This window comes from Cydia splendana, chromosome 11, assembly GCF_910591565.1.
Source record: "Cydia splendana chromosome 11, ilCydSple1.2, whole genome shotgun sequence".
Lineage (NCBI taxonomy): Eukaryota > Metazoa > Arthropoda > Insecta > Lepidoptera > Tortricidae > Cydia > Cydia splendana.
In genome coordinates this window covers 19,162,253-19,188,402 of record NC_085970.1, presented here as the reverse complement: position 1 = coordinate 19,188,402, position 26,150 = coordinate 19,162,253, and the positions used below count along the sequence as shown (strand labels likewise).

General features: G+C 44.2%; 1 protein-coding gene across 1 annotated transcript in view; it reads right to left on the bottom strand.

The window, feature by feature from the left end:
• The window catches only part of LOC134794936 (multiple epidermal growth factor-like domains protein 10), a 48,177-nt gene that overhangs the window by 367 nt on the left and 21,660 nt on the right, over positions 1-26,150 (bottom strand). The window contains exons 16-22 of the mRNA XM_063766802.1: positions 25,795-25,830; positions 22,925-22,951; positions 21,731-21,745; positions 20,091-20,123; positions 19,022-19,048; positions 2,325-2,351; positions 875-901 (exon numbers count right to left, since the gene is read on the bottom strand). Of these exons, the coding sequence (XP_063622872.1) occupies positions 875-901; positions 2,325-2,351; positions 19,022-19,048; positions 20,091-20,123; positions 21,731-21,745; positions 22,925-22,951; positions 25,795-25,830 (192 nt within the window). The remainder of the gene's footprint in view (positions 1-874; positions 902-2,324; positions 2,352-19,021; positions 19,049-20,090; positions 20,124-21,730; positions 21,746-22,924; positions 22,952-25,794; positions 25,831-26,150) is intronic.

Genomic DNA, 26,150 nt, shown 5'->3' with positions numbered 1-26,150 from the left:
CAAGATTCCAGAACCTACTATGCACAAGAAAACGTACGAGAACGGTAAATTAAATAAAATTAGAACAAATTCCAATTTTTCCAGGCGGGATAGTAAAATAATAAGCTCTAGGCCGTTGAACTCGCTTCTGTCATGGGTACCAGAATGTGATATGTTTGAAAGTCGATGGATGGTTGTGTGTCAGAACTGTCAGGTGTGTCTGCGGTACTGTGAGATGATGGACGAAAGTTAATTGTGATCTGATTTTCCTAAATTACGTAAATACATTACGTATTATATAATCTGACGTGTACAGTGATTTGGTTTCGACTGTAATGCTGTATATTATGTTTTCAAATAAATAAATAAAAATTGTTTTCCCGTTTGTAAAAAAAAAAGTTATTCCGTTTGTTTCCGACATCTACGAGTAGTAAGGTGGTCAAGGTACAGGGTTACACAGCCGTATTCCAACAATGAGATACGTCAAATTACTAGGTATTGAAACGATATGGATTGGATATGTCAGTGTCAAACAAGTGTCAAAAGTGGCGTTTTTGTTTGAAGAAACGTCAATTTTGACACTTGTTTGACACTGACATATCCGATCCATATCGTTTCAATATCTAGTATTTGACGTATCTCATTGTTGGAATACGGCTGACAGTCTACAGAGGAGTAGGTACGCTACTTTTTAACCCTAGGGCCGCGACGTATCACTTTTAACCCGCTTAACAGACAAACAATGATCTACTTTAGATCATGACAAATTAAAAACATGTTTTCAGCTCCACTAGGTACCTACATGTAACTGGCAATTTTAACTCCAGGGGAGAGCAGGATGAGACGGCATACTTTTAAGGATTAATATTTGTACGGTAAACGACAAAGAACGTACCACAGAATTACAGTCTCTCCCGTAACACTGAAAGAAATAAGCTTTTTGTTAAACATGTGACACAAGCGTTAATCACCGACAGTACTTTTATTTCAGTCATCCAGAGTATCCAGACCATTTTATATCCAACTGTACTCGACACTACTTTGTATATTGGAAACGTACATTTCTACTCAGAATCACGAGCTCCTTCGATCCCAAGAATTTTTATTTCATAACCATTTTTCATTCGCCGTTTAGGTTCATACCTACGGTAACGGAATGGTAAGGACAAAAAGGGTATAATAGTAGATTGTACAACAAGGGCATAAAGTGACCCATTTTTACCCGAGGCAATTTTTTGCTTCGCTCAGACCAAAATAGTAGACGAGGGTAAAAATGGACATTTATGCCCTTGTTGTACACTCTGCTTTTCACTTCGATTGCGAGGAAAATAATTATATTTTTCACAGCAATTTACACCACGAAACTGTCGTAAAGCGAAAGAACATAATACATAACCAATTCTCGCCAACTAACTTTTTAATTCTTTTTTTTTAATTTTCAACATGTGTCAGAGTTTCAGACACGCTTGGTTTTCTGCCAAGTCAAACATTTCGGAGCATTTTTGAACGATAATCGACAGAAAATACGGATTTCTAATAAATTGTAGCAAAAATAAAATAATATAACAAGTTTTGTCATCTACACAATTTTATTGATGCATGCATGAGAAGTGAAAAACATTTTTCACTTCTCATGCTCAAAAAGTGCACCTTTATGTCGTGCGTAGACGACATAAAATCGCATTTTATACTCTAGAGCATAAAAGTAAAATTTTCTTCTAAGACTAAGGTAATCGGTCTCAACGGCCAAACAGTTAAACACATTGCACAATTTTACTGAGTAATAAAATTGTGTAGATGACAAAACTTGTTATATTATTTTATTTTTGCTACAATTTATTAGAAATCCGTATTTTCTGTCATTAAATTTAATAAATCACATAAAATAGAAGTCGATTATCGTTCAAAAATGCTCCGAAATGTTTGACTTGGCAGAAAACCAAGCGTCTGAAACTCTGATCACATGTTGAAAATTAAAAAGTTAGTTGGCGGGCATTGGTAATGTATTATGTTCTTTCGCTTTACGACAATTTCGTGGTGTAAATTGCCGTGAAAAATATAATTTATTTTCCTCGCAATCGAAGTGAAAAGCAGAGTGTACAACAAGGGCATAAATGTCCATTTTTACCCTCGTCTACTATTTTGGTCTTCGCTTCGCTCAGACCAAAAAATTGCCTCGGGTGAAGATGGCCCACTTTATGCCCTTATTGTTGTACAATCTACTATTGGTACACCTTTTTCTTCGAATATTACCTAAGTATCTATAAAAAACTCAATGAGTTGTTTTATTAATCAATACAACAATGTCAACAGATCATAATCAGTAATAACTTGTCAAAATTTACCAATACTTCGCATTTTAGCCCGGTGCACTGTAAAGTGAGATTAATCAAAAAAAAATAACCACAGGGCTCATAAATCGTAGACGTAGACGCAGCGTCTACGCAGTAAAATGTATGACAACAGGTTTATCATTCATTCATTCATTCATTCATTCATTCATTTTAATAATATTGTAATGAAAAGGTTTTATTGATAAAAACAAAGAAAGAAATAAACAAACATACCTAATAACTAATAAAACTTAAAAACCTACAGATAAAAAAATTGGCCCAGATCGCCGTCAAGGCAAGGTGCCCAAAAGGCTGGCCGTATTTCCCCGATACTAATACGCTGGTCGAAATAGTGGCCAGCCCTCGTCACCAGAAGCCTCTAGGCGCGCCGACGAAAGTCTTTTTACAGTCGACGCGCACTTGGCCCCCATGGCCCCAAATGTAATCGAACGAGCGAGCGAAGCGAAGTGAAGTTCTTCGAACGAGCGAGCGAAGCGAAGTGAAGTTCTTACATTCGACTTTGAACACACGGCTGGCTAGGGGCACGTCCCGGCATTTCGATGTTTTTAAACTGAACTATCAGAGGATAGTTTGATACTCGATAACTTAAGTAAAAATGTTCTAATTTAAATGAAATTGGGTGAACGTATAGTTGAGGCCATTATATTTTAGTCATTAAATTTTGAGCTGGCTCGAACAAGAGGTTATTGAGCTAGAAGAGCTGAAAATGCTAAAAAACTATTTGTGAGGGGTCTTGCTATTCTGGTCATTTTAATTGCAAGAAAGTATGGTCGAGTTTGGTATCAAATGAAAGTGCTCGGTTTACACATTTATTATTTTAGGTTGTATTGTAGGAACAATTGCTCCATAATTCAGACCCGCGCATGTGACACCCTTAATATATAAACATCCATAGACTACGAAACCCGCTTAGCGTTACTTGTTAGTCTCCATAAGCTACGGTGGCTAAAATCGAGAAAAAAACTGTTTAAAAATTGAATTTAGCGCGGAGCAAGTACCAGGGCCTCATGAGTTACGAGAAGGTGTCGTTGACCAACCCGCCGTGGGGCACGGGGCGCGGCGGCCGGGGCGCGTACCAGTATGAAGGTATCGCGGCTATATACTCTTATCTTAGCTGTATACTTTTGGTTTGGTTTGTTTGTATGATTTTACTAGTTTAAAGACTTATAAGTATTATTTTTGTTAACTTGTAGAAAAAGTATTGTATACAATAAAATAGTGATGTAGTCAAGCTTTTCAGTCTCGTGCCTACTTGGGCAACTCAGCAAGCTTCGTTGCCTGAACACGGTGCTCGACTGAAGAGCTCTCTATTGTATCGCGATTGTATGAAATATTATTTATTATATAAAGATTTTTTTTTTAAATGATGAAAAAATTGGAATCTATGATGGCGGCCATGCACTATGTCATAAAAGTCGACATGGATGTCGTTTTATAGGTTTTAGGGGGCCCTGATTTCGAAAATGATGACCATTTTGGAATCCAAAATGGCGGCCATGCAGTATGTCATTAAAGTCGTCATGGATGTCGTTTTATAGGTTTTAGGGGGCGCAGATTTCAAAAATGACCACCATTTTGGTGTCCAAGATGGCGGCCACGCATAATGTCATAAAAGTCGTCATGGACGTCGTTTTATAGGTTTTAGGGGACGCAGATTTCGAAATTGATGACCATTTTGGAATCCAAAATGGCGGCCATGCAGTATGTCATTAAAGTCGTCATGGATGTCTTTTTATAGGTTTTAGGGGGCGCAGATTTCGAAAATGACGACCATTTTGGTATCCAAGATGGCGGCCACGCATAATGTCATAAAAGTCGTCATGGACGTCGTTTTATAGATTTTAGGGGACGCAGATTTCGAAATTGATGACTATTTTGGATTCCAAGATGGCGGCCATGCAGTATGTCATAAAAGTCGTCATGAATGTCGTTTTATAGGTTTTAGGGGGCGCAGATTTCGAAAACGATGACTATTTTGGAATCCAAGATGGCGGCCTTGCACTATGTCATAAAGTCATCATGGATGTCGACTTATAGGTTTTAGGGGTCCCCGATTTCGAAAATGATGAACATTTTGGAATCCAAAATGGCGGCCACGCATAATGTCATAAAAGTCGTCTTGGATGTCGGCTTATAGGTTTTGGGAGGCACAGATTTCGAAAATGATGACCATTTCGAATTCCAAGTTGGCGGCCATGCACTATGTCATAAAAGTCGTCATGGATGTCGTTTTGTAGGTTTTAGGGGCGCAGATTTCGAAAATGACGACCATTTTGGAATCCAAAATGGCGGCCATGCAGTATGTCATAAAAGTCGTCATGGATGTCGTTTTACAGGTTTTAGGGGGCGCAGATTTCGAAAAGGATGACCATTTTGGAATCCAAGATGGGGGCCACGCATAATGTTATAAAATTCGTCATTGATGTCGATTTAGGTTTCAGGGGGCGCAGATTTCGAAAATGATGACCATTTTGGAATCCAAAATGGCGGCCATGCTGTATGTCATTTAATTCGTTATGCATATCGTTTTATAGGTCATTGTCATCTTTTTCGAAATCTGCACACCTGTTTCAAATAAGGTATAGATGCATCCTAGTAACTTAACAGCATCTATATCTACTATCGAAATGTACTTTTGATAGTAGTAGTACGAAATTTAATCTGAAAGGAATCAAGTAATGCATTCCTGTAATGAGGAATCGACATTGATTCCAATTACTAGTAATTGTAATATTTGAAAAATTTATTCCTGATTCCTCTAATGGTTGGATGCATAGCTGAATGTGCAAGTCGCAAAATGTGCACTAATGCAAATCGCAGAAGGTGCAGATCGTAAAACGAGCAGGTCGCAAAATGTGCAAATCGTAAAACGAGTAGGTCGCACAATGTGCAAATCGTAAAATGTGCAGGTCGCACAATGTGCAAATCGTAAAACGAGTAGGTCGCACAATGTGCAAATCGTAAAATGAGTAGGTCGCACAATGTGCAAATCGTAAAATGTGCAGGTCGCAAAATGTGCAGATCACACTATACTCGTACACGCGGGTCCAATCCGTCGTCGAGGTGTACTGGCAATCCGATGGGTTGTTTTTAAGGCACTTGTCCCACCAAGAGCGAGTAAGCGATTAACTATCGGTGATATTCTCGCCCAAGAAACGAACAAAAGATTAGGATCCTGTGTTAGTAAAAGAGACACATATATTAATAGTTCATCGCTGGCTGTTCACACTGCCGGCGAGAACACTCGCTCTACTAGTTTGTCGCCGCAATAAGATAAAACTAGCTCAGCGGTACTCGCTCGGCGATGCTCGCTTCGTAGTTAGAACTCAAGCTGCGAGACCAATCAGAACACTCGCTCTACTAGTTTTGTCGTGAATAGCTAGGAGTCTTGTTATGTTTCAGTTTTAATCTTTTAGTATTTTAAGTTTTACTATTTGTACTTTTGTGCGTATATCATGTTTTACTTGTGTTCGTATATTATGTTAATGAATTGCGTGGAATGTATGTATCTAGTTATAAGTCTAGGATCCATGTTCTTTTCATACGTGTTAATTATTAATGAGATTGGCAAAAACATACATTACTGACTCTGCATGATACACCCACTAGTTGAAAAAGGTACCAAACGGCCTTGTGTTTTACTATATAAGCCGGAGCCGTTACATGATTGAGACATAGTCGCAACTGTGACGTTGACGGGACCGCACGCGCTTGAGCTAGCTCTCGAGACCTACGCACCCTAACCAACTCACTAGTTGACGTGTGTTAACGCCAGTGTTTGTGCAGGCTAAGTATTGTTGTTAGTGTGCCCCAGTGTCGAAAAGACCACTTTCGCAGTGATCGTTTGCTGGCGGATACCTAACGGTGACAACCCAAGCCCAAGCGTTAGCAGTGGCCGTTTGTTTGGCGGATACCTTACGGTGACAACCCAAGCCGCAAACGGGGCGAAAGCCCGGACACATCCGGCGCTAGCCATACCAGCTTGTACTCACATCTGTCGTTTTCCAGGTCAACCTACGCCGACGCCGCACACCCACGCCTTCGCCATGGTCATCAACAGGACGCCTACCAAGACGACGGAGGCCGTTCAGGAGGAGGACACAGCGGCAGCGCCGGCTCCGGTGCATGTGGTGGAGCTCCCGGACGTTGACCTGCTCCTGCTCGCCGGATTCACGGGCGAACCAGACAACGATGGTCCAAAGCGTCTGCCCGCGTTTGGAAGTTTCACGGGGTCAACAATGTCAAGCCGCGGCTCGGAAGAGTTCCTTGACGTTGTAAGCTCCGTGGAGGATTCCAATGAGGGCTCAGACGCTGAGGACCAGCGAAACTCTGAGTCACCCGTGACCGGAGGGCCGGAGCGGTCAGCCGACTACGGGGACCAAGCACGTGGTGATTTATCACGTGGCGATTTATCGCCGCTTGATTTATCACCACGTGTTAGGCATTCACCACGTGCCAAGAGCCCGCTGCCGCCCCAGCCGGCCGACAAGTCTCGACCTGTCACGCCGCAGCCGGCTGACAAGTCTCGTCTTGTCACGCCGGCCAACTCACCGCAACGCCGCCGCCAGTCGCCTTGCCGGCCACAGGCCGGCCTCGAGATAACCGAGGGCGCCTGGATAGCGATTTTCGGGAAACTCGACAGAGTAGCTCGGGGGTCGCTAGACAGTTGCGTCCTCGGGCCGCTCGAGGCGGCCCTACTCTCAACCCTGTTGGCGCACTCTGGGGCGCGCCAACAGAAGAGACGGCGGGATGAGGACAGCCCACCGGCACAGGAGGAGAAGCGGGAATGTAACCGCATCACTCCTGTGTCGCGCGGTCTTAATCAACCCGTCGTCTGCCCACAGGACTCGCAGCAGCAGCAGCCGATGGACACAGCCGTGCCATCCACACCAGCCGCCGGAGGCGCCCACCAGCCGCCGCCACGCAAGGTGTTGCTACCTACACAGGTAGCAAGCACTGACACGTACGCGGCCGCAACAAGAACCGCACCTAATCCCTCCACCTCTCTGCCCACAGGTCCCAAGAAGCAGCCAGCCAGCCACAAGCCGCCCCAGATCCTGGTCGAGGACTTCCCAGACTGGCGCCAGCACCTGGCCATCATCAACAAGCGCCTAGGGTTCCCGGCCACAACCGAGGCCGCGGCCCCAAACGGCGTCCGATTCTACCCCAGGTCCGGGGTAGAATACATCAGGGTCACCAAGTACCTGAAGGAGCAGCGCAAGCAGCACAAGCTCGAATTTGTCGAGCATCCAGACAAGGCCTCTCTCCCAATGAAGGCCGCTATCCGCGGCCTCCCCTCGTCGACGACGGTGCAAGAGGTCAAAGACGCTTGCGCCGTCAAAGGATACAATGTTTCTCACGCGAAACTTATATCTACAGGTCGAGGACGCGGAGGCAGCCTGTTCTTCGTGCAGCTCGCCGGGACGGAACGGGATAATCCAGGATTCCTGGACCTCACCGACCTGGCAGACATCAACACCAAGGTCCGGGTTGAGCCTTGGAGAGGCAAACCCGGCCCACCGCAGTGCCACCGGTGCCAGGGCTTCAGGCACTCCTCGCACGGGTGCCACCGGGCAGTCCGGTGCGTCAAGTGCGCACTGGACCACCACTCGAGCGAGTGCTCACGGCCCAGGGACCAGCCGGCCACCTGCTGCAACTGCTGGGGGGACCACCCAGCAAACCATAAGCAGTGCCCCGAGTACCTCAGGGAACTGAGGAACTGGCGCGCAGGAACGCGCTCCCACACACGCCGCCCGCCCACACGCCGCGGCCCTAACACTAGGGCTGCGGACAGCCCCAATCCGGTAGAGGAATCTTCCGCAGGTTCCCTAATGGCGCCAGCCAACCAGCCGAGGACCAGAGGACAGCAGCAGCGGAGGCAGCCACAACATGAACCGCAGAGGAAGTCGCAGCCGCAGCCCGCAGCGCCCCCCGCGCTCAACACCAAAGCGTTGCACAAGGACGTAGTCGCCGCGGTGCAATCCGCGGTAACTACGGCCTTGAAGCCCACGCTAGACGAGTTGGTACTAGCGATTAAGTCTCTGTCTAAGTCTGGTTAAAAACCAGACTTAGCCCACCCCTCTCACCAGCTGCACACTCTTACGGCCTTTCAGAGAAAGAATTAAGAGTTGTATACTGGAATGCGCAGTCATTAAATGGTAAAACTAATGATCTCCGCACTTTTCTCCACAGCCAGGACATCGACGTCATGCTGATCTGCGAGACGCTGCTGAGGCCGTCAACGACTCTCACAGCTAGCGGGTACATTGTGTACCGGCTGGACCAGTCCAACCCCGACACTGGAGTCATCTGGCGAGGCCTCGCCATCCTCATAAAGAGGACCATCATCCACCAACCGGTGGACATCGACCAACCCACGGCACTATCCGCGCTGGGGGTAGATATCAAACTGCAAAGACATAATCTGCGCCTGTTTGCTATCTACAGGCCCTGCGGACACTGCCGGCCGGCAGAGATGCGCGACGACCTCAAGCGGCTGCTGGTGGACTCCCCCGTGCCGACCATCCTGGCCGGGGACTTCAACGCCGAGCACCCCGCTTGGAACTCGTCCGCCCACTCCCTGCCGGGCAACACCATCTACCAGATCGTGGAGGACCTCGATCTGGTAGTGGGCGGGCCATACGAGCCCACTCACTACCACGACGCCAATGTGTACAACAGAGGCACCACCATCGACTTTGCGATTTCTCGCGGAGTCAATGCCCTTATGCGGCACCAGGTATTTTACGATCTCACCTCCGACCACAGGCCGGTGCTCCTGACCATCGCAGACCAGCCGACGACGAGATACAGCAAGGGACCCGGACGCCGCTACGACTGGAAGGCTTTTTCGGAAGCCATGGTAAATACTCCCCGCACAGGTCCCATCTCGACCGCAGAAGAGGTCGACGCAGCAGCAACAACGATCACGGAGGACATCAAGGCGGCCCTCACCGAGGCCGGCCGCACGATCCCGCAATCGGACCGCAGTCAGTAACGCATCCCTCGCCGAGACACTGAAGTGGCGCGGCCTGGAGGAGTTCATCGAGCATCTCGCGCGGTCCATGTACGACCGCGCGGACAACAGCGGGCACGAGCACCTCAAGAACATCGCGCCACACCACCCCACCAGACCACCGGAACGGTGGGCCCGGGACTTGCCCCGAGCTCTGCTGCACCAGTAGCGGAGCCAAGCCAAGTCCCAACATTCTTCGGATACACCACGCCACACACGCCAGCCTAAGCTGCCGGTCGCCTTCCCTGCGTCCCCGATGCCCGGCCCCGCTCAAACGGTATCACCGGGCTAGGGGTCGCGGGGTTGGATAAACGATCGGTGGCGAAAAAGCTGGCCTACACCAGCAGCACCGACGTCCTAAAATTGACGTCCACTGACCTCCCCACGCGGTGGGGAGCGACCCGCCACAGCCGTCGCAGCCGGAAGGCGGGCACGGCCACTCATACCTCTCTATTAATAGAGAGGTATCGAATGATATCCATCCATCCATCCGGAGCCGTTTGTAGCTTAGAGACATCAAGAGAGCTACCTGCCTGAACACTCTCCAGTAAATAAATCAAATATATGTGTTTTCATTTCACACAACACATATACCGATAAATGGAGGTATAGCGGACTTCGAGACAGCATCGGCCAGCAGCGTTCCAGTTTGCCGAGTTTCTACACTTCACCCCCTACCCCCTCATCACGTCAAGTTACAGTCTACGCTCCACAAGTTTGTCGCCGCGATAAGATAAAACTAGCTCAGCGGTACAGCGGTAGAACTCAAGCTGCGAGACCAATCAGTCTGCGTGTTCGGCTACGCTGCACCGCCCCAGCGAGTGACGCGAGTCATAGCACGTCGCACTCGAACACTCGCCTATAGCCGAGCGACAAAACTATTGGATTTTCAATTGACAGGGTTGAAGGAGGAAATCGTGCCAAAAAAGAGAGCAAGAGAGACCACTGTCCTTTTCTAAAAGTTGTCATTGGTTAAAAAGAATAATCTATGGTAGGTGAATATATTATATGAAATACGCAAAGAAAGTAATAGAATAAACAAGGACGTCTGAATATTTAATCAACGTTAATTTGGTAGCGGGTTATGTTTAGGTATGTTAACCAACACGGTAGCCATAGCAATACGATATAGTGATAGCGGTTCGCCTGGGCGGAGGCGGGTCCATATGCAAGGAATAATTTGCGGCCGGTCGCTGCTTGCGATGGGTCTGTCTCTATGGTAGCTACCTGTCCGGTAGTTGGCATGGTGAATGGTCTCGGGGGGAGCACAAGTTGCGGAGATCCTCGAGGCAAAACTGGTTGTGCTCCTTCCCGAGGTTACTGCCTGTTAACTGCCTGGTTCTACCGTAGAAACAGGCAGAACGGAAACAACCAGTTGAACTATCTCAGGGTGAGTTTTGCAACGGATCGAACGCCGGGCTCGGAAGTCGATGATGTCATCCGTATGACTTCATCTATAACGGGGCCAGGTAAGTGAACCAGTGCAAAGAACACCCTTCACGCAATCCCAACCCATCCCTATCCCTCAGATGGATCTGTATTTGTGTGCCAACATCGAAAAGCCACTGTAGGTTCGTCTCCTTTGACGGAGGCGAGCATGCAGGGGCGGGAAGATTGGTGGCCGCAAATAACGATCCATATCCCACGTAATCAGCCGTAAGCGATGATGTGGCATGTCGCAGCGGGCTTTTCATCCACAAAGAAGGATGATTAGCGGTAGAATGCCACCCGCGTGTTTGTGCCGTGCGCGGGGACCCGTACGGGTGGAGAAGGAGATCCTGGGAGCGGGCGCGAAGCGGGGGTCTGTTGTCGTTATCCCCGTTAGAAGAAGTTCCTTCGGCTCTAGATTCATCTCACACGGGAGGTCTAGACCTAGCCAGTCAAGATCAATCGGCTGTTGTGTCCAGTCAGATGGCCGCATGGCGAGTGTCCTGGGGTGTAGGGGTCTGTAATCGGCGGAGCACGACTCCCATGTCGGCTGTGGAGCTGACTAGGGTTTTGGCACCGTGCGGATTCATGGGCAACGCACTTTGGGACGCTATATCAGCTTGGTATCCCTGATGCGTCAAAGCATCCCAAATGTGAGGCTCCGAGGAGGGTGGGGAGCCAAGCTGCTGAAAATTTCACTGGTGGTTTATGGACAACATAATACCAAAAACGACGGAAGGAGGAAAAGCCGGACCCGTACGGGATGAGGCAAAGGCGCATAGCGCAAAGGTTGCTGCACCAGCTCTTAGTGGGCCTGTCCCTGACAGGAACGCGAGAGTAGGTAGCGGTAAGGTTTGGCGGTCCGCGAGGACGGAGGACGCGCACGGCGCGAAAGGCAGAGGCCATGGTGGAGCAGGCCACTCCAAAGGTACCACTCGCGCCGAGCAAGTTCCCCCAGGGGGACCGACTAGCGCAGGTGCCGGAGGAGTAGGCAGCGGAACGATGGCCTACTGCAAGAGGCAAACGGGAGCACCGCTTCCAAATCCTGCTGGCGTTGCTCCGGGCGCCCTCGACAGCGCGGCCATGCCTAAGGGCGTGGACGTGCAGTCGGGTGGAGGAGCCGCTAAATCCAGGAGGCAGAAGAGGCGTGCGAAGGCGCGACTTAGAACGGACGCGGAATCGGTGGCCGGACCCTCCACAAGTGGAGCGGGAAGGCCACAGAATAAGAGGTCACTGGGGGCCAGTGGCGATTCATCTCTGCTCGCTGGTGACTCCAAGAGAGCGAAGGTAGGGGGATCGTTCGCGGAAGTCACGGCGAGCGAGAAGATGGCCATCGTCCCAGTGGCCTTTCCTGCCGAGAAAGTGGTGCAGGAGCATATGCCGGCCATCGTAGGAGCTCTGCTACTATCTCTTGACGAGGCCGAAGAACCAATGCCCGACATCACACTCGGCAATCTCGTGGGGGGCGCGCTCAACGTCACCTGCAAGGGGAGGGAATCCGCGGCATGGCTCAGCACGGTAATCGGAGGTGGAGAGATTGCCGGGCTGCGCCTGAAGGTCGTGAGTGCCAAAGATCTGCCGAAACCGGTCAAGATGGCCTGGAGAACGGTGGTCGATGGCACTCAGGACATGGCGAGAGCCCTCAGGGTGCTGCAGAGGAGGAACCCTAGGCTGCGCACGAGCGAGTGGAAGGTAGTCGACACCGTGGGGTCGGGGCCGAGCACCAGGCGAATCGTACTGATGGACCGGGTGTCGGCCGCCGTCATCAAGGAGGCCGACTACGTTCTGCACACAGGGCTCGACACCAGCCACTTCAAGCTTCTGGAGGAAGCGCGGGAGCAGGGGCCTGGGGGGGCTGAGGTCGAGCCGTGTAGGGAGGGGGGAGAGGGGGGGGAGGTAGCCCAGAAGGCTACGGTCGCTGTGGCGACAGGGGGGGCCCCGGAACGGGAGGCGCCACCAGCCGGTGACGCACCTGTGGAGGTGGCGGAGGATCAGTCGGAGGAGGCCGGGGGCATGGTGCAGCTAGGAGAGGACCATGCTGGACCGCGCATGTCTCGAGCATCGTCACCGATTTCATCGATGGCGGGCTCAGAGGATCTGCGTGGTCTGGCGGAACTCTACCTGGAGGGTACCATGTCACCCATGTCCTTCGACGACACGGTCCAGGAGGTGGCTGCTGATCTCAGCACCACCAAACAATAAACGCCGCAATGGAGGGCTTAAGGTGCGTACAGATTAATCTCCAGCACAATAAAGCAGCCACTGCCCTTCTGGCTAAGCTGTTAAAAAGCGATAAATTCGATATTGCTCTTATTCAAGAACCATACATTTACAAAGGCGAGATAAGAGGCTTAAACGGTACTGGCGGGACATTGTTATATGTTTGTCCTGAGAGTACTATGAGGACATGTATCTATGTTAAAAATGGCATTGACGCTCTGCTTCTACATGCTTTCTGTTCCAGGGATCTGACTACGGTCAAGATCCAAAACAAGGGGGGGGGTAAGGCACTAATCATCTCATCAGCCTACCTTCCCTACGAGGCAGCGGATCCAATCACTGGGCAACTGAGGGATCTCGCTGCTTACGGCAGCCAGGCGAACACCGACCTGATCATCGGCTGCGATGCAAATGCTCACCACGTCATCTGGGGGAGCTCGGATGTCAACAGAAGAGGAGAGAAGGTACTGGATTTTCTGGTAAGCTCTTCTTTACAACTATTAAATAAAGGCAATGAACCGACATTCGTCAATGCAAGGCGGGGGGAGGTTATTGATATAACGCTAGCGTCCAACAACGCGAGTAATAAGATTAGCTCATGGCATGTCTCTGGGGAGATTTCTTTATCGGACCACAGATATATATGCTTCAGGTATAAGACTAAAATCCAATTAGAAACTATACGCAAACGGAATCCCAGGAACACCAACTGGTTAGCGTTCAAAAGCGACCTGGAGGTGGAACTGGGAGACCCTAAAGGCAAGTTAAACTCTATTATTGACATAGAACTTGAAACAGACAGAATAGCACAAGCTGTCTATACAGCTTGGACAAACAACTGCCCGGAAAAGAAAATCCTGGCGAAGAAGGTGCCCTGGTGGAACCCGGAGATTGCAAAACTCCGGAAGGAAACCAGGGCTATCTTCAATGATGCTAAAAGGACCAACGACTTCGAGCATTACGCGCGAAAACTCACGGAATACAGCAAAGCTGTGAGGAAAGCAAAAAGGAAAGCATGGATGAACCATTGCGATCAAATCAGGTCCATACCGGAAGGCATGAGACTTACAAAGGCACTAGCTGCAACGAAGTCAGTTCCACTCACTTCCATTAGAAGAAGTGACGGAAGAATGACTGAAACGGGGCTAGAAACCCTCAAAGTTATGTGTGACACACACTTCCCAGGCTCGATAATACATCAGAGCGTAACGGACGATGGAACCGGTGCAATGGAACAATCCATCAGCACGACCAGATACAACTGGGACACGTCTAAAAAGGTAGTAGATCACGATAAGATACAATGGGCACTATCCACATTTCAACCATACAAAGCCCCGGGGCCAGATGGAATCTACCCCATACTACTACAAGAGGGCGCCAATGTACTAATACCGCACTTAGGTAGACTGTACAGAGCGTGCATAGCCTTCGGACACGTACCGCGTGTGTGGAGGATGGTAAAGGTAACGTACTTGCCTAAACCGGGCAAAGCAGATTACACAGAAGCCAAATCATACAGGCCGATAAGTCTGTCATCGTTTTTCCTCAAAACACTGGAGAAACTGGTAGACAGACACATAAGGGATGGTCCTCTTAAGAGGCATCCGCTGCACCAATTGCAGTGTGCGTATCAGCCGGGTAAATCGACTGAAACGGCACTACACCTGGTGACAACCAGAGCGGAACAGGCGATAGAGAACAAAGAACTATGTCTGGCCACTTTTATAGACGTGGAGGGGGCATTTGACCGCACCACGTATCAGGCAATCAATATTGCAGCATCTAAACACGGCATAGAACCAACAATCTGTAGATGGATTGGTACTATGCTAAATAGCCGACTAATAAAATCCTCCCTTATGGGAGATGAAATATTAGCTACGGCCACGAAGGGCTGTCCACAGGGTGGGGTTCTCTCACCAACTCTCTGGAGTCTGGTAGTTAACTCACTGTTGGAAGAACTAAACAAAGGCCCAATACATACGGTAGGGTACGCAGATGATTTAGTGATTCTTGTAAACGGGAAATTCCCGGGAACAGTATCGGAAATCATGAATAAAGCACTGAAGCAAGTGGAGAGATGGTGCAACTGTCATCAACTCTCCATAAACCCAGGCAAAACAGTGGTAATACCGTTTACCAGGAAAAAGACCCTTAATGGCATGAAGCAGCTGAAGCTTTATGGAAGGGTACTGGATATGTCCAATGAAGTGAAATATCTAGGCGTTACACTAGATAAAGAGCTGAACTGGAGAAAGCATGTCGAACTAACAACCACCAAGGCACTTAGAGTGTTTGGAATGTGTAGATCGGCTTATGGCAAAACGTGGGGTCTAAACCCAAAGGTACTAAGATGGATCTATACCATGATGGTAAGACCAATCATCTTGTACGGATGCCTGGCATGGTGGCCAAGGACACTAAAGAGCACATGCAGGGATGCCCTTATGAAAATACAAAGAACGGCATGCATGGCTATTACTGGCGCGTTTAGAACGACGCCAACAGCGGCGATGGAGGTACTGCTAGACCTCTCGCCGCTACACCTAGTGATACAATCTGAGGCGCGGAAATCGCTACACAGGTTGACCCTAACAGGCCTCTGGAGCGATAGCAAGCCAAAGACCAAACACACAAACATGGAATGTGACAATTTCATGAAAAGGATTACGAACATGGGCTGCGATAAGATGCAACCCAAGTTTGTGTTCCATAAGAATTTTAACGTTAAAATTCCAACAAGGGCTGAGTGGACCGAAGGTCTTGAAGCACCAATCTCTGATGAAAACGACATCATATGGTACACAGATGGGTCTAAGACAGAATCTGGTACGGGGGCAGGCATTTATGCAAATGACTTTAGTAGTAGTATAAGCATGGGCAATTACGCCACTGTCTTCCAAGCCGAGACATTCGCTATAATTGCCTGTGTGCATGAGAATATAGTTAGGCGAACCCAAGGGAAGAATATCTATATACTCAGCGACAGTCAGGCCGCTCTCAAAGCGCTCGAAGCTCCCAGAGTGGACTCTAGACTGGTATATAATGGCGTCCAAGCCCTGAACCAGCTTGGAAGGCAAAACAGAGTGCAACTGGTATGGATCCCAGGGCACGAGGGATTCATAGGCAATGAAAATGCAGATGAACTCGCCAGAGCCGGATCTGTAAGTAACCTTATAGGTCCGGAACCATTCGTGGGGCTCTCACAGGGAACCATCACAACGGCTATTAAAGACCATACCAAGACCAAACACCAGGAAGAATGGGATAGTCTGACGGGTCTAAAGCATGCAAAGCTCTTTATGCAAGGAATAGACTCCGGCTGGAGCAAAAAGCTTTGGAAACTTAGCAAAAGATAACTCCAAATCATAACGGGGGTGTTTACTGGCCATTACGGGGTCAAAGGATTTCTGGCCAAGATGGGACACTCTGACAACACCGATTGTCGTATGTGTGGCGAAGAGGAAGAGACAGTAAGACACTTAATGTGTGAATGTCACGCCCTCGCCAGACAAAGAATGAAGGACTTTGGAGCAGGATACCTGGAACCAAAGGACTTTAAAACGCTACCCATGAGCTCCATCATCCGACACATGGATACGGTGGGAAAAGCTCTTAAGTAGTTGACGGATCTCTTCTAGGGGGTAACTGCACAAAAGATCCCTATGGGTCGAAGTGTATCCGCAAGGGCCCCCGAAAACAATAAGATAAGATAAGATAAGATAGCGGTTCGCCAAAAAACGCTGCAAATGGTGTTAAAGATATGAAAATCGGCATGATTGATCTTTAGTCCATATGAATCAATTTGACCCGAAGCACCAAAAAATTGAATAAAAATGAAAGGAGTTACGACGTCATCTTTTTTTTGTATGGTAAAATTTTTTTTTTGTTCAGAAACCTATCGTGTTGTTATTATATAGTAAAAAAAAAAAGTAAAAAATATTTTTATTGCACAGAAAGAATACAGTGGTAACATAACAACACGAGTTACTGATAAGAGTTGTGCATAACCAACTTGACATTCAGAGATTCCAGGAGTCCCCGCACTAGGCTAGGCCTGTATCGCGGGAGACCAGATGTACATTGTATGTCATGCAAGTCAACTTAAGATAAGTAAAATAATTTTAATTATAACATTTTTAAAACTATGTAATCTGTTATAACATTACTATTAATTTTTGTTTCTAGGTTCAACTTTAGTATCAGTTAATAATATCTTATTCTAATCAGTTATTTTTATACCTATATCTATTAAAGTCTTGAGTTAAACAATTTTTAGAGTTATCAAATTTTAATCTAGTTTAGTTAGTGCATAAGTTAGTGCATATGAAAGGGAATTCTGAGCCGGTTCTAAAAATATATCACATCATTACATTTATGTTTGGGCTCTTTCAGATACGATACCGTTGAATTATTTTTTGTAAAATATACCACAAATAATACCTAATATCCTAGTCCTTATTTCCTCATAAAACCTAAGGTCATAATAAGCTTTAAAAATAAAAATAAACCCAACCATTATTACCTAAAGATTTATTACCGAAAACATTAAACATTGCACAAAAAAATGCATGAGTTCAACATAACATTTTTACCTACTTGGAGACTAAGGCCGAAATTACACTATCAAAATTCTTTCATCAAAGGTTATATGCCTCCCTTTATCTTCACTTGGGAAATAAGAGAGGCATATAGACCTCTGATCAGATATTTGGTAGTGTAATTTAACAGTTATACTTATTATTAAAAACGTTTTAAGATTTATATCAATTGTGTACAGCTTTACTTATGTTTTTCATTTTTATTTATAATAGGCACTGGTATATTTATATGGTCACAATTTTCTCACCTGCCATCCCGGGATAAGACTGAAGTCCAGTTCTAATAAGTGTATGTGTGCGAGAGTGACGTTATGTTTTTGCAACTGCATGACAAACCGACCGACAACCATAGACCTACTGCTCAATATAAGATCTGCTGGCACATTTTGCGATCTGCCCATTGTGAGATCTGCACATTTTGCGATCTGCCCATTATGAGATCTGCACATTTTGCGATCTGCCCATTATGAGATCTGCACATTTTGCGTTCTGCTCATTATGAGATCTGCACATTTTGCGGTCTGCTCATTGTGAGATCTGCACATTTTGCGATTTGCTCATTTTACGTAGCCTGCACATTTTGCGACTTGCACATTCAGCTATGCATCCATTTCAAGGGTAATCGTGGAATTAGGAATCAATTACGAAATGCCCATCTCTAAGACTCTATTGATCTTTTTGACGAACCGCGAGTTCTCAGTTCGGGGCGAACTACTAGTTAATTAATATTGATAACTCCACGGCCGACTTCGGCCACGGCGACTGCCGTCAATGTCAACTCTTTTGCTGTCGTTGGTGTGCTCGCAAGTGGCCGATTTTGTTAGTAAATTTACGATACAAGTGCGGAAAAGAGGAAATTCGCAACGAGTGGCGATAAATTACACGAGTTGCGAATTACCTTTTCGCACGTGGATCGTACAACGTTTTACAATATATATGGCCCTTTAAACTTTTGACATACGCACGAAAAGTGCTATTTTACGCACTAGTGCGGGAAAATAGGACCATAATATGGTACTGTAAAGTAATATTTTACTAATATTGCCTTCCACTTTCTCTCCCTTGCATGTGTAAAGGAAGGACAGTAATGACCCGCCTGTTTCTATTTCAATCGCATTATAATGCCGCCTTGACCATAATGCCGGCGGTAAATGCCTCTGTGCGAGCGGGACAGCAATATTATTATGCGCGTGCGATAGAGATAGGAATAGGCGGGAAAATGTACGAAATTCCTCGTGCTTAGCGTCCCTCCTTTATTTATTTTAATGTGTGTGTATGCGAGCGTGTGTCTGTCTCTGTGTTTGTGTCTGTGTGTGTTTTTGTGTCTATGCGTGTGCCAAAAGGACTTATTTTTGTATGGTGTTAATAGAGAAATAAGCCCTTTTGAAAAGACTCCTCAAATATTATCATAGGTACTTTACCCCTGCTCTGCAGTTTTGGCCAGTACACTGTAGAAAAATAACGTTTCAAATCTAATTGATTCGTGTTCGTGATAACCAAAGGATTATTTAATTTATTATCAGGAATAGGTCGATCATTCTCAAAAAATATGTCTGCGGTTTAATTGACGCGACCCATATATTATGAAAATATATGAAAAATGTATGAAAAGAGTCGTGCCAGTTAGACGCAACCACAAAAATTACAGGTACGAGTATTGTGTTAACTCCTCCCTCTAACTCACTTTCTGTGGTGTTGAAAAATATGTACAAAATAAAGCTGAATTAATACTTACAACGAAAATTTATTTACAGTACATATGGTCCTATTTTCCCGCACTAGTGCGTAAAATAACACTTTTCGTGCGTATGTCAAAAGTTTAACATACGAGTAAAAGGGCTATATGTACTGTAAAACGTTGTACGATACACGTGCGAATGGGTAATTCGCAACTCGCGTCGATTTAAAACACTCCCTTCGGTCGTGTTTTAATTTATCGCCACTCGTTTCGAATATCCTCTTTTCCGCACTTGTATCGTAAATAACTATTGTATATTATCGGTTGAACGATTCATGAGCTTTTGTAAGAGTAACTATTCTAAATTAAAACGATATGCCCTTTTGCTTGGTATTGCTTTTTATACATCGTATGAAGGTACGGACCCGACACGCACTTGGCCGGTTTATTTTTAGGGTTCCGTCCCTACCACGGGTACAAAGGGTAAAACGGGGCCCTATTACTAAAACTCCGCTGTCCGTCTGTCTGTTTGTCACCAGGCTGTATCTCATGAACCGTGTAGCTGTGGTGTAGCTATAGAGCTAGACCAGCTAGGCAGTTGAAATTTTCACAGATGATGTAATTTTGTTGCCGTTATAACAACAAATACTAAAAACAGAATAAATATTTAAGCGGGGCTCCCATACAACAAACCTGATGTTTTTTGCGTAGGTAATGGTACGGAACCCTTCGTGCGCGAGTCTGACCCGCACTTGGTCGGTTTTTATATAAAATACGTAAAAGGAATAAAATGTGAATGTGAAGGGATATACCTTGACGTTAGCCTTTCCATCTGACGTGTCCAACTGCCATGATTTGAAAAAAAAAAATATTTGTCTTAAATGAATTACATCTGTATATTGCTTATACTTTCCAAAAAAACACCTTGCATAATATATAGTCGTACGATTTTAAAATGTCGGAATCCACTTGAGAGATTACCTGCCGACGAATGGCATTGTTATATTTTCAAAATAAAAAGCAATAACAAAAATAAACAACGGGTTGCACTCCGGGAGTGCCGACAGAAGTGAAAACTCAATGACTAGTCCAAAATGTCTGCAGCACTATGTATAATTGACCCATCCTCCTTTCTATTGAAAAACTTTTGTTCCGAAATTGCTGGCCAGTGAGCTTAAATTTGTAGCATTAATTGTTTAAAATTCGAATAGAAATTGTAAAGTTACCTTGCAGACCTCGCATCTAAATATATTCGGTCATGATATTTTGAGTTTTATTCAGTAGTAGTAGTTCTCTTTTATAAACCGATTTCATCAAGATGTAGCTTTATTGAATTATATTTGAGTGATTTAAAGTTAGAATGTAACTGTGAGATCCTCGTATTTCAGCCCGTACAAGATTAGAACATTGAGCTTTATTGCTTAATATAAGTCCAGTTTTAAATAATTGACCTGATTATGGATACGTTATGACTAAATTCTTTGGTGAATAACATTGTCCGTGACACATGACGTCAGCGTTACGTTACGCGTTACGCTGAATCGAGTTTATCATTTTTTCCCCACCTCAAAAAGTGCTCAGCGCCGCTAAAGAAGTTTTCAGTTCAAAAAATACATACATAGGTATAGTTAACAACTTTACCGTTTACAGAATTGACTTAGAATTACAATAGCGCAAGTACTGTGTCGTTCTATGGAACTGTACCTATAGTTCGTTTTTTTTAGCATTAGAAATAAGGTAAACAATCTTGATGTGTGTTTTAATTGAAAAACACATTTTAAAAATAAGTTACGGCAAATATGTAACAATTATGAATCTAATACGATCACTTATATTCTTCTGCTTTCATAAGTAATAGTTTTTGATTTTTAAAAAGCGTTTTTCAATTAAAAGACATGTCAAGATCGCTTACCTTCTTGCAAGTTCTTTCTAATGCTAAAAAAAACGAACTATATGTAAACAAACCGCCATACAGTCAGACCAAGAAAAGTCTGCAGCGGATTTGATAGCCCACGCAGGGCACGTGTTATTTTAAACGTCAACATTCTATGAAATTATGACGTATAAATAACACTGACACTGGGTGGGCTATCAAATCCACTGTAGACTTTTCTTGGTCCGATTCTATTGAAATTGTCAAAGAATGATGAATTTACTAGTGACTTTTGTTTAGGTACAGTCACCAGCAATAATATGTTACACAACGAAGGCCGCAAAAATATCTGACACGATCTTATTAGTAGTGCAATAAGAGCGCGTCACATATTTTTGCGGCCTTCGTTGTGTAACATATTATTGCTGGTGACTGTACATAGTTAGCAAGTTCCATAGAATGACATTTTACATCTGTATAGTTGATTTTTTAAGTAAGTTTGTTTTATATAATTATGTAGGTACAAATATAGTTAAAACAGAATTAGGTAAAAATAAAATAATAAAAAACCATACATACTGATTTCCCATTGGCCTGAAATAAGAAAAATACTCGTACACGCAATCAAGGTGTAGTACTATTGGTCATGCGCGAAGTGCTTGGTCCCCACCACGTAAGTGGTTCCAATTTTCACCACCGCATGCGCTGCGATCGCTTTACTTGCTTCCACTATGCACTTTGCACACAGCCAACACAGTATAATAAATAGTACTAACGTATAGCCAATAAGATGTAGAATTGACGTTTTCCCCTAGATTTGCGGATGCTAGGTTGCGTGACAGTCGTGCACGTAGCGATTACAAAAAAACTTTTTGAAGCACTTAATTAGTATCCATATATGAATAAAGATATTGTGAAGACTTGGCCCCTATATTACCATGCCGACACTTGACATTGACGATTTCCTGATTAAACGACGGTAAGGTTGACGAAATATAAAGTCAGCCGATGTCTCGAACAAGATCGACTCACTTTTAGTGCTAGCGGTACGCCAATAAATGGTGCAAATTGTGTTAAAAGCATGAATATCGGTACGATTGATCTTTAGGCCATTTGATTATTTTTATTAAAATAATAATAATTTTCAAAACATACCAAGTTTGAGCTTCTCCAGATATGGTGCAGTTCATTTTTTTTTTGTAAAATATACCTTATACCGATAATACCTATTATCCTCATATCAAATCCTAAGAATGCAACTTCGAAAATATTTACATTTAGTATATTTTTTTAATTTTTCATTATTACTAAGACCATAAAGTCTCAAAATGCCGTGTCGGACTAGGTACTCAATACGAGTAGAATGTTATTCGGTTAAAATAAGAGTACTGAAACTTGGTTTACATGTTCCTTTGCTTATATATACCGGCATTTATATTTAAAGTTGTATCAATATTATTTGTGTTAGAATTGGGAATTTTTATATTATTTCTACTCAGAATCACGAGCTTTTTCCATTTTTGTTGGTCCGTTCGGTTACGGTTTTCAATACAACCTTCTATGACCGTAACAAAACGGACAACAAAAATTTGTATGTTTTGGGACACTTTCTTTCTTATCGAAAGAGCTCGTGATTCTAAGTGGAAATAATACAAAAATTCCAAAATCTAAAATGCAAGTTTCGGGGTAACTTTAAATAGAAATGCCCATATATATTGTACATTCCACGGCTCTTCTCTTTCCGCACTGACTCTAAGAAAGTTTTTATCTCACCATTGCCTTACAGTTGCTTCCTTCGCACTAAAACAAAGATGTGAAAATATCAAATAATAGTGCATTATGATACTAGTGCGAAAAGTAGGAAATTGATAAGTCGACACGAGTTGCGAATTACCTTTTCGCACGTGTATTGTACAACGTTTTACGGTACATGATCATATGGCCTTTAAATTTTCGACATACGCACGTATACTTAGTGCTAGTTACCGCACTAGGGCGGTAAATTAGCACCATATGTACTGTAATAGTACATTGTGATACAAGTGTGCTACGTTGGGCATTAAACATGAGGCGATATTATGCGCGCGAGCTGTAAGCGAGCGCGCAATAAGAAAGGCGATGTGTGTAATGATCAATGCACACGCGTTTCATACGACGTTTTTTGACACACTTGCGAGTGAAAAAAAATAAACTTTCATATTACCTAATCAAATTTTAATTGTTAGAACAGTTAATAAAAGTCCAAAATCTGTCATACTGCCTGCTATGCCGGCGCTGCCTCTTGCCTGCCGCGGGCGGCCCGGCCGGTGCACTGTGGGACGAAATTCGGCTCTCATTGACATAGAAACCGAAGTTGTTATTTTTATGTTTTTTTTATTGAAATACGTTTTGCTAGGCATTTTTATGGTAACCTATGAATTTTAGACGATTTTGAATGAAAATTGTCGAGTTACGATTTTTTTTTCAAAAACAATATGGAGCAGGAACAAGAAATCATTATTACTCAAGAACCGCAAAACAAACCGTAATATCCTCGCAGGTGGTTATACTACGAATTATTTGTGATATTTTGGCATACTACATATATCCGTCACGGGTGCGGTTTTTTTTAAATCATTAATTGTTTCTATGGAAAAACAAAAACTAAAGTCAACATTTTAAGATTATTTTGATTGAAATTGGTTTTGCTTAGTGTGTTAATGCTAAATTATAAGTTTCAGACGATTTGAGTTGAAAATAGTAGAGTTAAGATTTTTTTTTTCAAAAATATTGTATGGAGCCGGAATAAAAAATCAAAATATCTCAAGAACCGCAACAAATACGGTAATATCCGCGCAGATGGTTATCCTACGAATTATTTGTGATTTTTTGGCAGCCTACACATTTCCGTCACGGGTGTGGTTTTTTTTTAATCATTAATTGTTTCTATGGAAAAACAAAAACTAAAGTCAACATTTTAAGGCTTTTTTGATTGAAATGAATTTGGCCCGGTATGTTTATGCTAAGTTATAAGTTTCAGATGTTTTGAGTTGACAATGGTAGTTATGTTTTTTTTTTAAATTACGGAGCCGGAACAAAAAATCAAAATATCTCAAGAACCGCAACAAATACGGTAATAGCAGATGCAGATGGTTTTGGATGATGATGGATTTTTTTGAAAAAAAAAATCGTATCTCGACAATTTTCATTCCAAATCGTCTAAAATTCATAGGTTACCATAACAATGCCTAGCAAAACCTATTTCAATTAAAAAAACATAAAAATGACAACTTCGGTTTCTATGTCAATGAGAGCCGAATTTCGTCCCACAGTGCGGTGCCCCCAAATAAAATTTACTCGACCAATTTAAGAAGGCTCCCTACATGTTATTAGCAATTAGTTACAATCAACTCGATCGGTTATCATACGTTACCGCACAAGTGCGATAATATAATAAATAATAGGCCAAGAGCATGTCGTGCCATGTGTTACCATTCTGTCTAAAAAGGCCAAACGGGGGGCTATTCGTATCATGTAATTCATGTACAATACTAAGCATAAGGGAGTTCCTTTGCAGCGCTTTGTACGTCTTTTTACTAAGAAAAAAAAAAGTTTCTTTTTTTGCAATAACTCTAAAACGACTGGTCCAATCATATACACTATAATTTTCATTGAAAGTATTTATGAAGCTTTTGTTTCAAGATTTTTGTCATATTTTTGGAACTATGGTTCATAAGTTATTTGGCGTCGCGTTTGGACGATCACGGAGCAAAGCCTCAGACAGACCTGACAGACGGCCATGGCGAAACTATTAAGGGTTTCTAGGTGAGGTTCAAAAAGTTCCACGTTACGAGCAAGTGTGTTAAAAATAATGTTATGACGCACTGGTTGCGTGATATACCTGTCGCGTCATATTGGTCATTAAGCAGATGTTAAATATTTCGGTGGCGTCGATGATCAGGTCGCCACTTTCCGGAATGAAGGTTGAGGGAGGCGATGGCTGAAATACGCGTCATACTCGTGAACGGGTGCTGTTTGTGGAGACCGATCTGTTTAAGCTTACCGACATGGTCTACATATCATGTTATATGTAACTATACTTTTGAGAGGCATTAACGTGAGACACTTCATACGGGTTTCGGGTGACGGAAGGGTAAGTACGGAACCCTACACTGAGCATGGCCCGACATGATCTTCGCCGGTTTTTATAAATCGCATGAAGGTACGGAACCAACACGCACTTGGCCGGTTTATTTTTATACCGGGTGTGGCCTGTAACATGAGCAAAAAATTAAACTGTAGGCTGTACTCCTCATACTGACCAACATTTGTTCAGCGACTTTTAAAAATAGCTTGTGGTTTGATTTTTAATACACTTTAAAGTTAATTCTAAGACGCAATGTATTGCGAATTTTGTTATGTTTAAGGCATGACAAGCAACGTCAATCACAATGATATGGCGTGGCGATGGCGTCCATTGAAGATAATATTTATTTGGTATGAAAAATAGGGTCTCTAAATACTTCATAATTTTTAAAAGTTGTTGAAAAAAAGTATCACCGTTTGAGGAGTACAATCTATGTTTTAATTATTTGCTCGTGTTACGGGCAACACCCGGTATAATATTCGTAAAAGGAACACAATCTGAAGGATATTTAATTTACCTTCGCGTAAACCTTTCCACCTGACGAACCGTACTTCTGCACATGTGTTGAAAAAAAAAACTTAGTACTTATGTCTTAACATAATTATGTACATCTTTATCTTCGTTATACTTTCCAATAAACACCTTGCAAACGGTTTGTAAACGGCGGATTCTTACAAAATACCTGCGTAATATTATACATATACCTAGGTGTAGTGCATAATTATTTTCTATTTTTTTTTTATCATTATGAATGGGCTTACTCATGGCCACAGACTAGCCGAGGCGTAGACGTGGCCTACGATGGAGCGAGCTCGCTCGTTCACTCTTGATTTCAATTTTACGTATTTATTTTTACGGAAATATTCAAACGTG